The following is a 13306-nucleotide window of genomic DNA, read 5'->3' as shown; positions in this document are numbered from 1 at the left end:
GCCGACCACCTAGGAAGTCAATCTCTTGTGGCCCACATCTATTTCTCGTGTTCAGGGGTGAAGTTTTGCTATATTTGAAGCAAAGCGACCGAAGGCCAACGTAATGGTCCAATGCTATACCACATATATATATTTATGTGATAGGCGTATGCCTAAAGTCTATGATAGAATTGTGGCTATGCTGCGGCATGGGACTGTTGAGTTTGTGGACTCTGATTACACAACAAAACTTTGTCATGGATCAAAGATTGGCGCATTCCTTTACCTTGCATCTTAAGGCCATCATGTCAGCCTTGAATCACAACGAACCTTTGTAGCGACGGTGGGTTGGTGCATTCACCACCCTTGCAAAGCTTCCTTGTGATCTAACACCGAGTCAACAACGGTCCCATGCCACACCATAACCATATTTGAACCATGGTGGATAGCGCACTGGGCCGTTTCAATGTTCATACGATGAATCACATATGGCCCGCATAGAGGTGGGTGGACTTGTGTGACATGAGCTGGCGTCAAGGGTTAAAAATAAGCTCGCGGAAAGAACGCCGTCCGGACGGGTGTGACAGGGGCCTCCCAGTGGGTTATAGACTCCCGTTTCAAATTTAGCTTTCCCGCCTCTCTCTGTTGTGTCTTCTGGCGATGGCGAGGAACAAACATGGCGAGGACCAAGCAGCATGGCAAAGCTCAGAGCAGAATTCTGACAGACAGCTTTCTAGTTGCTCCATGGAGAGCAATGCGTCGTCCACAAACCGTAGCACTGCAAGGACTGCGGAGAAACGCGACGTACCGGAAGACGAGAGCAGAACCAGCAATCGACAGACTGAAACAATATCGGGCGTCGTTATGGAGTGCTCTAGCTCTGGATCAGCTGCCTCTCTACCTCAAGAAGGGGAATCAGAATCCATGAATCAGAACTATGAAACATCTACAGCGTCCCAGGGCTTTACACATCTGAAGCAGAGGGAACGGTCACCTGATCAGGGGGAGAGCAACCGACAGACGGAAACATCAGTTACGGAATGCGCTGGTTCTGAATCTGATCTCGCTTGGCCTGAAATATCAGACGTAGATATGGAATGCGCTGGTTCTCCATCCGCTTTCTCTTGGATTCAATCTGAAACGTCTATGAATGATAGAATAGCGCAAATGTACGAATCAAAGGCACCGCTCAACTTGAGGTTAGGGCAGAAATTGCAGGAGCGTTGTATACGGTTGCTGACAGATCTCGAAAAGGATATTGATCTGGCCGACTTCCTGCCTGATGTCCACTTGCAGGAGATCGAGCTGGCCGAACGAAGAAATCTCGTGGACGCAAAGATAGAATCTGCTGAAGGTCCAGCTGCATCTTATACCCTCGGAGCCGGAGGTATTCCTTGCATTTCCAAAGAATTTCGGATTATCTGAGACAAATCAGTTTTTAATGGATTCTTTCATTTGCAGGGGCCAGCCCGTTTCAGGGAGAAGTCGAGCCTGCAGAGAATTCGATTCGTAATGTCCGCAGCATGAACCAAGTAGCTGAGGATCAGATCACAACCGCCGATCAAAATCGACAAAGGCGACAACTGCGTGCGAAGGGGAGCCAAATCAGCTCTACAAATGAAGTCCAGGTGTCATCGATGGCGCAGCAGTCAGAAGCAACAGAGAGATCTAATATGGCTATTGTACCTCGGGGTGTTCAGCACATAATGTATCCTCAGCAGAGCTTCAACCGATGGCCGCCAAACCAGTTTGATCCAATGCGGGCGATGCACCAGCTGGGAGGAATTACATCTACAAACGCCACCCACGAGCAACCTGACAATCCACTTGCTGCACCGCACCAATCAATGCATCCTCGGAGGTTCCTCGTCAATGACTACCAAAGCTTTAAGCAAATGGCAGGCCAGTTGGGAACAATGCACGAAATGCAACAGACAGGAACGTATGCAAGCCCTTCCCGTATAAGGCATCTTGACTCGCTAGAAGAGCCCCAATCGACTCACCCTCAGGGTGCCCTGCTCAATGAACGGCAAAGCGTTTTGCCGATGGCAGATCAGTTGGCATCAATGCACGCAATGGCTCAGTCGAGAGGACCACATGCAAACCCTAATTCCTGTAGGCATCCTGACTCGCTAGTAGAGTTCCAACCAAGGCACCCTAGTCAGGGAGCCCTGCTGAACGAACGGCAAAGCTTCTTGCCGATGGCGGATCAGCTGACATCAATGCAGGCAATGCAGCCGGCAGGAGCACATACACGCACTTCCTTTATGCAGTATCCTAAGCATCCACAGCGCCAATTAATGTTTAATAGCATTCCCAATTCCGCATCAGGAAGCATGCTAAGGACTAACGTTGATGCGAATGCACAAATCAGCCATATTCACGATGCGTATATCAACACCAATTATGAAGGGGGCCTTGGCAATCGTCTATGCCCGGCTAATCCAATATACCCTGGCATCAGCAACGTTGGCTATGCATCATCACCTCCAGTTGGTCCTAATCAACGCGTCTACTCGTCTGCACTGCCTGAGTCACCCTTATACCCTCACACGAGTTTGCGTGAGCAGCGTTCCCCTGCTCCGCAAATTAGTTTGGGGTCAAGAATGGGATCATACTCCACAAGCCCTTCTAATCTTTCTGGAAGTCCCTCTCCTTGCGGCAATTTCCACCTCGACTATGACGTTCTCATTGCGGACGGGGTTGTACTTCAAAAGGAACGGCACCCATTCAACCGTGCTTCCATTCCATTTGAGCAGGGTGGAACAGGAAGTTTGAGTACCCGAGAAGCAGGCAATTTGGGGCGTTCCCCCCCTTTTAATTTTCCTCAGAGGAGAAGACACAGTCGAAACAGAAATCCTTCCCCGAAGGTCAGTTAATGTCATTAAAGAGCTCTGCGGATTTCAGTAGTCCATAAACTTCTCTAAGCTGATCATGAGTTCTCAGGTCCTTTTGTCGAGGAATCTGTTGTAGATTATTGAGACGTTGTAGAATTTCCTGCAAAGCCGCACTTGGAAATAGCAGTTTGGAAATGAATGGCTGGTTACTTGCAACAGAATGACCGAAATTTCTAACAGAAATGGATAACTTCTCTGATTTATTCCGAAGTTTTTTGTCAAGGGATCACAAAGCTAGCTGCAAGAAGGCATGAATAGCAGTTAGATCTCTACATCTGTGATTTTGCGGATGCAAAAGAAGGCTAGGAGAAAGCTAGTTGCATTTATAAGATGGCTATAAGTTCAAAGCGATGTAATCCTGTTGCGTTCTTCTATTTTGCATAGTATGCACTTTATATTGTTCTAGCTGCCTCGAAGGACGTCCTATACAGACATGACTAAATTAACAAGAGCGTTTAAATCCTTTTATAATTACCAAGGTCCCAAGCTCCATGTAGACCCCCTTTCGTGTTATTGCTGCAGTTGCAATGCTGTCCTAGACCATAATGTCATTGAGAGTTGCTTGTCCATTAAGTCCAACAATTCAACATCGAAATGTAAATCTGCAGGGTATCCCAAACACCATGAGAGATTTCCAAACTCCGGGATCGAGCAGCAGCAGTGTTAGTAATGCTGGCAATCCCCTGGAATTATCAAATGCATCACCTAGAGAAGAGCTGGAGCAAAAATATGCAGATGTTTTTACCTTCCTTGATGAATCTCCAGATCATGGTAATCATTTAGTCCCAACGAAGTTGATTGCGCACCTGGAAATCCTGTTTATCATGACAGTACATGGACTCCGGTTTCAGTAGCAGTGCTGCAAAAGACTAGCATCTCTGTTTTGACGTCTCTCTGTTATCACATCCTAACTATTTGGCACAAAATGCAGCTCCGTCGTCATGTTCGCATGTGGACCCACCAGCTAGAATGCCTTCCTCGGCTAACAATGTGGAAGTACCCAGGATGTCTTCTTTTGCTCACAATGTGGGAGTAGCTGATGAACCAGCTGCAGAGAGTATTTCTTCCCGGCCTCCAAAGACCGATGAAGTGGCTCGTAAATACATACCAATTGGACACAGACTCATTCCTGCTTTCAGTGAGGGAAAAGATGGTTCAACACCAAGGCAAACAGCTTCACCAGCAAAAGTCCAAACGAAGCTGAACGTGTCTGCACCTGCTTTCATACCCAGCAAGAGCTTTTGGTACGGGCCTGAAGAGGAATCTGAAGCTGCAGGTGCTGCATCGCAACCAAGATGTCTATTTAGAGGCAAGGAGCTGGTATTGAAGGCTGATGCACCTCCCTTTTCGCCTGAGATAAGAGCTCCCTTTCCTCCTAATCCAGCTAGAAATCCTTTTGATGATATGGGGTTGCCTGAAGATTTTTTCCAAGAGATGGATGAAGATCATGTCACCAGAGTTCTTTCGACCAGACTCAGGGAACGTCGTTTGTCGATCTTTGAGGAGATTTGTCCATCCGCAGCTTCTACGTCTGATTCTTATAAATATGCTTCCATTTAATTAGGACTGAACCCTAGGCAATAGAGCTAATTTCTCAGATTAACCTCGTGCATTGATTCATTCTGATTTCTAAGGCATAAGCTTAATGGTGTTTCGCACAAGAGGGGTACCAACGACTGACACTCTCTCTCTCTCTCTCTCTCTCTCTTCTTTTATGGCCTGCCATCTTTTCGGCCATCGATTAAAACATCATCTCTTTCTCTCTCTTTACTTTGTTAGCTATCTTGTTTTCGCTCCCTTCCTTGTTGATGCTTTTTGTGGTTTTGAATTATACTCTTTAGCCCAATGTTTTCTTGAGTAGCTCACAACAAGGGTCTACAAAAAATAAAATAAAATAAAATAAAATAAATATAGCGCGCGCGCACGCACACACACACACACATGAGGCACTTTGGAAAGTGCAACTTGCATTCACCATTTTTTGAGAGGCTAGAAGCAAGAGCTCACACATGCAAGGGAAATGGGATCAAGGGTGTCAATTGGTTTGGCGTATATCAAAAAACAATTGATTGGGACCTACATACTAAACTAGTTTCCATGATTATCTATGGGTGTTAAGGTGAATCTTGGATGCTCAATGATCCACGTCTTTCGAGCTTTTGTAAATTAAAGCGGACAATTTATTTTTTACGGACGTTGAGATGAATCTTGGAGTTATCTAAGGGTAAACAAGTATCAGTAGGTTAATGTTGGTAGGGGATGGAAACGATCTACTCATCTCAATCCGTATATAGGTTGTGGAAAGAAGTCACTTGAAAATTCTTTGATTGACATCCATGCTAGAGGTGGTGTATTTTGGAAAGAACAAGTTGTTCTTGAAGAGCTTTCTATTTGGGGCATCTCTTCTTGGATGCACTAATTGTGAGGCAGGCTAGACATGGGTAACATTGAAAAAATTTAGGCTCTTTTTAGTAAATATGGACCCAAGCATTTTGCTATAGGCAAAATGCCATACCATTGATTGCATTGCTTGCTAGATGTGCCTAATCAGCACAAGGCTAGAAACCTATGGGTACACATATGGAGACATGTGGAAGGTTTGGGTTGTTTTTACTGAATGGGGCGAGGCCTGTAAGGTGCGAACACATGGAATCACAGGTAGTTGGCAAAGCACAAGTCTTTGATGAGACCATGCTTCAAGATGTTGTCTCTTGGACAAGGCTAATTGCAAGGTATGCCTAGCATGGGCCTTTGATGCATGTTGTGCGTATGAGAGATCTACGATCATCTTGTGATGCATCTGTTGTGAATGTATTTGGACACCTTATCTTTCATGCACAATTTTTTTAAATGATTTTTTGTAATTACTTCGTATCTATTGTAGAGTTGCACATAAATGGAACGTTCAAAATGACAGGCTTCCAAAAGTAGTTTTGTTGATGAGAGGCCTAATGAGTAAAGCATATAAAAGGCTAGATGTGATCGGTAGATTTTGACAGTGCTTCACTTATCACTTAGGGAGCCAACTACATTTTAGGATTAGGTGTGTGTGTGTGTTGTGGTTTAGTGTTGGGAGAAAAGGCATTTGGTGTGAAGAGTCGATGTTAGTTGGTTTATAAGCAAGGTGTCTCTCTTAAGAGGGCACCGTGAAACAATAGAAGGCCCTTATTATAACACCTTTGTATGCATGCCCATATCCTCTTTAGGAACAATCAAAATTGACCAACCTATTTATGTGTCAATCGTGTGTGTCGTTGGGGGGGGGGGGGGGGGGGTTCATTGCAATAAAAAGCTACCTATCATATGGGTTCAATAGTAGGGATTATTTTATTCAATATCTTCTCACATTTTCACATAAAGCAGGGTGTTGAAAAAATGATACAAATTCTTTTTTAACAATTGATTAGAAAAAGGGTCCCTTTTATTAGTGAAAAATGTACAGCTAAGGGGATTTATAAATATTCATTGAATGCATGTGATATATAAGTTTTACATACAACAATCCCCCCTCCCCACCCCCCTCGAGTGGTGAGAAGATGTATAAAGATACACACACACACACACACACACACACACACACACACACACACACACACACACAACACACACACACACACACACACACACACACCAACCATTGATAAGAGCCAACGAGACCCGCCGAAGGCGGGTTGTGCGAGCTAATGATTATCTATGGGTGTTAAGGTGAATCTTGGATGTTGAGTGATCCATGTCTTTGGAGCGTTTTATAAATTAAAGCGGACAATTTGCTTTTTAGGGACGTGAGGGTGTGTTGGAACTAGGGTTGCAGAGAAACACACACAGCTTGGAGAAGATGAAGGAAGCTCAAGGCACACAATAGAGAGTGTGTTACTTAGTTTTTTGTTTTCAGAGTCGGGTAGGGCACGCCCGACCGCTCCCCTCATACACCAAAAAAGTATACAAGAAGAACGACCAGGACTATGTACCCAGAAACCGAAGGTAGACGCTTTTGTCACTAGTTTCCTCTGGACTACGAGAATCCAGAATTATCTACACTCTTAGGGCCATGACTAATCCCTTGAGAGACCCACTTCGCCACCTGTCTATTACTTAGTGTGCAATGGAAAGATAGATAGCCCTAGAGTGATGGGCATATATACAATGCTCGGGGGAAAAAACCGCTTAAAGAGGGAAAAAATGCCCCGGTGGTCCTAGTGTGTTCACCCACATCACTACCACATGTATATGGTAACAAGGTGAATATTGGATGCTAAGTGATTATCTAGGGGCAAGCCTTGTGGATGCATGTATTATAGATTATGGCCAGCATGGATGGCTCATGCACATAAGCATGACATGTACGTAGCAATAGAATAAAACCCTAGTGAATGGGCTGCATCAAGAGAGGAAAAAGTAGAAATGTGGTACATATGGAGGATTTCTCTACCACTTAGCATAGCGAAGAAGACATCACAACTAACAGGTTGTGTAGGGTGCAATGCAAAGGCAAGGTATGGTGGCATCATTGCATAGTAACTAGGAGCTCAAGGAGATCTGATAGGAGCATCAATGGGGCACAAAGGGAAGGCGTGATGCAAATGTGATGGCAAGTCCACACATAAATGAAAATGGGGGACTATCGCATCAATAGTTGTGGAGGATAGATATCTCAAGGAAGGTTACCCAAGATATAATATCCATATCCGTGTACCTTTTTGTAGCAAGATCTTCTTAATGCCACCATCTCTAAAAACTTGAAGGTAATGGATCTCTTTTCGTGCATGGTAGATCCAGTGGAAAAGTGACCCTGGTATACTGGAGGAGAAACAAATGTGACCCTTCAACAGTGGAGGAGAAGAATATTATAACCCTTCAACACTGGAGAAGAAAAAAAGAATATAGGGGAAGGGAAAGCTCATAATAAATGGATGAGGGTAGTGCCACCTCCCCGCATACGTATGGCGCGTTAGTGCCACCTCCCCGCCATATGTATGTATGGTTTTTCTTTTTTGTATGGGCATGGCATGCGAGCATGCAATGCATTGATCATGATCTTTTTAACCCATGATTATAAATTCTTTACTTCTACCAACATCTGCTAACCTCTAAATTTTAATTCTTGCAAATTTTAAATGATTGGTATGTATACGTGCACTTTGGGATCATTTTTCAATAGAAATTATAGACACATTACTACCCTTCCATTGGAGCATATTTGATGGTGGTTTACTTCATGAATGTGATCATTCAATTGAAGATTGAAGAGTTCACTATGAGGTAATCATCGCAAGCTAGTTATGCACATTAGTGTTTACAAAAATTGTGCTTTAGTGTATTTATAAATTACTTGCATTCGTGGAAAGGGGTGACTCTCTCTCTCTCTCTCTCTCTCTCTCTCTCTCTCTCTCTCTCTCTCTCTCTCTCTCTCTCTCTCTCGCTCGTATATCCTATCCACCTTGCCCCTCAAAGATTATCTAAAATTATGGAAGATCTTGACAAGTCCAAGTTGGACTCTCTAATGCGTCCATTTGTGGCCACCCTTGAGAAGACAAGTCTGCCTTGAAATCGGCCACCGGCTAACTGACCCGCCACCACCGCCCGGCCATAATATTCCGGTGAGCGATTTTTCTTCACGCACGAAACTGGCCATGAACTTTTGGTTTTTTGGCGATTCATTTTGCTTCACGCACGATGGCTTCTCCTCATAATGGTGACTTTACAAATCTGCATTTTTTTATACTGAAAATTACAAGGGGTAAATCAGGCTCCATACTTAACAATCTCCCACTTGGAAACTCTCCACACCAAACCTATGACTTCTTTCCATCCTGGCTTCTTATCCTTCAATGCCGATTGAAGATGAGACAAAGCTCAACTTCTCCTTGTTGACTACCTTTGTAAACATGTCTACAGGATTTTCATTGTGTGCACCTTTCCTAGCTTTAGTTGTCCTCTTCCAAAAGAGTGCGTCTGAAGTGATATCTCACCTCAATGTACTTTGTCCTTGAGTGAAAGGCTGAGTTCTTCCCAAGATGGATAGCGCTTTAGCTATCGCTGTACAAAACACAATTTTCTTCCTTGTATCCAAGCTCCTCTAAGAATCTGTGAAGCCAAATAATTTCTTTGCTTGCCTTCATCATTGATACATACTCTGCTTCCGTGGTAGAAAGTAAGACCACTTTCTGCAGCTTTGAAGCCAAGGTTACTGCTGTGCCTCCAACTGTGAAGACATAGCCAGTAGTGCGCCTTCGAGTATCTTTGTCACCTGCCATATCTGCATCAACATACCCTCGTAAGGAAATATCAGTGCCTTCAAAATACAAAGCATTTGTTGTTGTCCCTAGATACCTAAGTATCCACTTCCTGTGCTCTTTACCTGGATTGTCTATGAATCTACTTACAACTCCCATTGCATGTGTAATGTCTGGCCTTGTCCAGACCATAGCATACATTGGAGAACCTACCGCTGGAGCATATGGAACTTTGGACATATAGGCTATCTCCTCTTGTGTCTTTGGACACATATCCTTAGTTAGTTTAATGTGACCAGCCAAAGGTGTAGAAACCAATTTTGCATCTTGCATTGCAAACCTTTCTAGTACCTTCTTGATATAATCCTCTTGAGATAGCTTTATTGTCCTTTTTGTCCCATCCCTTGATATTTTCATACCAAGTATCCGCTTTGCAACACTTAAATCTTTCACTGAAAAAGATTTAGACAACTCCTCTTTTAGGTCTTTGATATCCTGCATGTTAGCACTTGCAATTAGCATGTCATCAACATACAACATTAGGATGATGAACTTCCCATCTCCCAAATTCTTTGTGTAGACACAGTGATATGAGTTGCATCGTCTGAATCCGTGCGCCAGCATCCATCAATCAAACTTCAAGTAACATTGTCTTGATTCTTGCTTTAGACCATACAAGCTTTTATTTAATCTGTAAACCATTTTGAGCCTTACCCTTTACTTCATATCCCTTTGGTTGAAGCATGTAAATTTCCTCCTCTAAGTCACCGTGAGGGAATGCCGTATTTACATCCATTTGCTCAAGATTTAAATCATGAGCCGTCACAAGGCTTAAGACAAACCTAATTGAGGTCCTTTTTATAACAGGAGAAAATATTTCATCGAAATCAATATCTTTATTTTGAGAAAACCCTTTTACCACAAGCCTAGACTTGTACCTTTTCTTCCCACCTTCCTTCTTTCAGCTTGTACACCCATTTGTTATGCAGTGCCTGCTTACCTTTAGACAACTCAACCAACTCCCATGTTTGGTTGTGATGTAACGAGTCAATCTCCACTTGCATGCTCTTCATCCATTTTTCTTTGAATTCATGTTGCATAGCTTCTTTGTATGATTCCGCATCTCCAGAATATGAGGTCAAGAGATGGTTGAAGGAAGGAACAAACCGTTTTGGAGGTCGACTTTGCTCTCGTAGATCTTTGGGGCGTTGTCTGAGACTCCTCATTTGGTTGACATTGTTGCACGTTGTCACCGTTTGCACTTCTTGAGTCTTCACCATCCTCAAGCTCCATGTACTCATCACTTGTGTCTTTTGCTTGTTTTCTTTCCAAGTAATCTTCGCACATATTTTGTTTCTTGAAAATTACATTCCTACTTCTAAAGACTTTACCATCTTCAGGGTTCCATAGGCGATACCCGAAGTCAAATTCTCCATAGCCAATGAAGAAACACTTTTTCGACTTTGTACTAGCTTTGATCTTAGGCTTCTATCTATGTGCATAAAAGCCGCACACCCAAACACTTTGAGAAATGCATAATTCACCAGTTTACCTGTCCATGCTTCTTTCGGAACTCCCCCATTCAATGCCGTTGAGGGTGATTGGTTGATTAAGTACACAGACGTACTTATAGCTTCTTTCCAAAGCTCAAGCGATAGGCCTGCATGTAACCGCATGCTTCGTGATCGCTCCATGATTATCCTGTTCATTATTTTTGAAATGCCCTTTTGTTGAGGTGTCATTTGGCTTGTCCTTTGCCTCCTAATGCCATTGCTAGCAAAAAAGCTTGGCTGCAATATTTGCCTCCATTTTCAGATTTGAGGCATTTAAGCTTGGTACCCGCTTCATCTCTACAAAGGCTTTCCACCATTGAAATATGGAAAACACATCGAACTTATTCTTCATTACATAAACCTATGTTTTCCTAGTCGCATCGTCTATGAATGTTACATAGTACAATGAGCCGCCAAGGGATGGTGTACTTGCAGGACCCCAAACATCAAAATGAACCAATTCAAGTTTTTTATTGTTTCTTTCATTTTCTACTTTTAGAAATTTTACCCTCTTTTGTTTACCATAAACACAATCTTCACATCACTCTGAGTCCACTTCTTTCAAACCTGGTAGAAGCTTCTTTGATCGAAAGATTTGCATTCCTTTGGCACTCATATGCCCAAGCCGGTAGTGCCACACCACACCATCGACTTCTAGAGCCATTGCACAAGTTGAAGGTTGCATGCTAATAGTACACAAGTAAAGTGTACCAACCTTTTCTCCTTTGGCAATTACCAAATGGCAAAGATCCCTTTGAGATATTCCAATGTTTGTTTTTGAATGCAATGTTGTGACCTTCATCGGCCAATTGTCATGTAGAGATCAAATTCTTGTGAAAAGAAGGAACATGCCTAACATCTTTAAGCTTCCATTAATGTTTGTTAGAGTTTTGACACAAACTGTACCTTTACCGACAAATTCACAAGCTTCATCATCTCCCAAGTATACATACCCAAAATTACCTTTGGTGTAATCTTGGAAATGTTTCTTGTGCAGTATTGCATGGAATGAAGCCCCAAAATCTACTATCCAGAAATGAGACACATTGTTTAATAAGAGAATTAGAGCATTTTTCTCTACTTTACCTACCACATTGGCCTCCGATGTTGGCTTGTTGTCTTGAGACTCTGGCTCCTTCTTCTTCTTGGACCACAAATCCTTCTTGACGTGGTCCTTCTTGCCACAATTCCAACATTTAAGAACTAACTTTGTGCGTGACTTGCTCCACCTTGAGCGATCGATCATGACCCTTTTGCTTTTGAATCTCTCCTTAGACCTACCTCTTGTTTCTGCTGATAGTGCATTACTTGATGATTCACCCGTGCTTATCCTTCATATTTCCTTGCTTAGGAAAGCACCCACAACATCATCAAACTTAAGAGTTTTTGTGTAGAGATAGAGTTACTTACAACCATCACAAAGCTGTCCCAACTATCCGATATAGAGGATAGTATAAAGAGGGCTTGCACTTCATCGCTGAAATTGACCTTCACCGACCGAAGTTGACTTATGTTGGTGTTAAAGTCGTTTAGGTGTTTTGCAAATGAACCATTCGGTGCCATTTTTAGATTGAACAAGCGCTTCATGAGAAATACCTTACTGGATGTTGATGGTTTCTTGTAGAGGCCATCAAGTGACTTCATCAAGTCCTACATGGTCTTATCTCTAAAATGTTGAGGCCACTGTTGACGCCAAGCTTAGCCGGATTGTTCAATGCCTTTCGGTCAAGGACAATCCATGCTTCATCTGCCATTGTTGCAACTTCTTTGCAATTGACCTTGGATCTTGAGCTTCCCTTAATCCACCATTTCTCCCACTCAATTCAAGCAATCCTTTCCTTGAGATACTTTAGCTACAAGAAAACCTTGCTTTGATACCAGTTGTTAGGAAATAGGATGTAGCTAAGTAGATAATATAGTAACTTACTTAATGGAGAGAGACAGGTTTTCACACATGAGATATTATAGACTAGAGAGAGAGAGAGAGAGCGTACACACGATATATGTGGTTCACTCAATGTGGGCTACATCCATGGGGGAGCAGCCACTCAATGGCTTTAGTACTTCAAACAAGAAGTAGGTTACAAAGGGATTATACCCTTAATGGAGCTCCCACCTTGCTTCACTCTCACCACCTCACACACACCTTGTTGCATCAACTTCACAATGCATCACAATGCTCTATTTTGTTTGCAAAAAAGGCCTCCTTTTATAGGCCAAAAGGGCTGCCCTCTCTCATGAGAGGCAGCCGTGTGTAGCCACCCTTGTGCAGACAAGTCCAAGTTGGACTCTCCAATGTGCCCATGTGTGGCTGCCCTTGAGAAGGCAAGTCTGCCTTGAAATCGGCCACCGACCATTGAATTCGGCCATCGACCACCGGCCACCGACCATTGACTACCGGCCAACCGACCGGTCGTTTTTTGACAACTTTTCGGCCGCCATTCGGCCATATTATTTTGGCAAAAAGGAATATTTTGGTGAGTGATTTTTCTTTGCGCTCGAGACTGGCCGTGAATTTTTGGTTTTTTGGCAAGTGATTTTTCTTCATGCATGATGGCTTCTCCTCATAACAGGACCCTTACAAATGTGCATTTTTTATACTGAAAATTACAAGGGGTAAATCAAGCTCCTTCCTTACATTACC

At 43.2% G+C, this 13306-nt stretch overlaps 1 protein-coding gene across 1 annotated transcript; it reads left to right on the top strand.

The window, feature by feature from the left end:
* Positions 1-569: 569 nt before the first annotated feature.
* On the top strand, positions 570-4656 carry LOC147454306 (uncharacterized). The gene is made up of 4 exons (XM_086517315.1): positions 570-1366; positions 1441-2849; positions 3485-3647; positions 3808-4656. The coding sequence occupies exons 1-4, from the start codon at positions 640-642 to the stop codon at positions 4434-4436; spliced, it is 2928 nt and encodes a 975-aa protein (XP_086373441.1). The 5' UTR covers positions 570-639; the 3' UTR covers positions 4437-4656.
* Positions 4657-13306: the final 8650 nt, after the last annotated feature.

The sequence above is a fragment of the Adiantum capillus-veneris genome, chromosome 7 (genome assembly GCF_014529385.1).
Source record: "Adiantum capillus-veneris isolate H3 chromosome 7, ASM1452938v2, whole genome shotgun sequence".
Taxonomy (NCBI): Eukaryota; Viridiplantae; Streptophyta; class Polypodiopsida; order Polypodiales; family Pteridaceae; genus Adiantum; species Adiantum capillus-veneris.
Note: the sequence above shows the minus strand (reverse complement) of the source record. Positions and strands in the feature narration are given on the sequence as shown.

Excerpts from the sequence above, each read along its gene's own strand:
- LOC147454306 (XM_086517315.1), top strand. The coding sequence starts at position 640 with ATGGCGAGGAACAAACATGGCGAGGACCAAGCAGCATGGCAAAGCTCA. Across the intron at positions 1,367-1,440 it reads TTATACCCTCGGAGCCGGAG|GGGCCAGCCCGTTTCAGGGA; the intron begins GTATTCCTTGCA and ends TTTCATTTGCAG. Across the intron at positions 3,648-3,807 it reads TGATGAATCTCCAGATCATG|CTCCGTCGTCATGTTCGCAT; the intron begins GTAATCATTTAG and ends CACAAAATGCAG.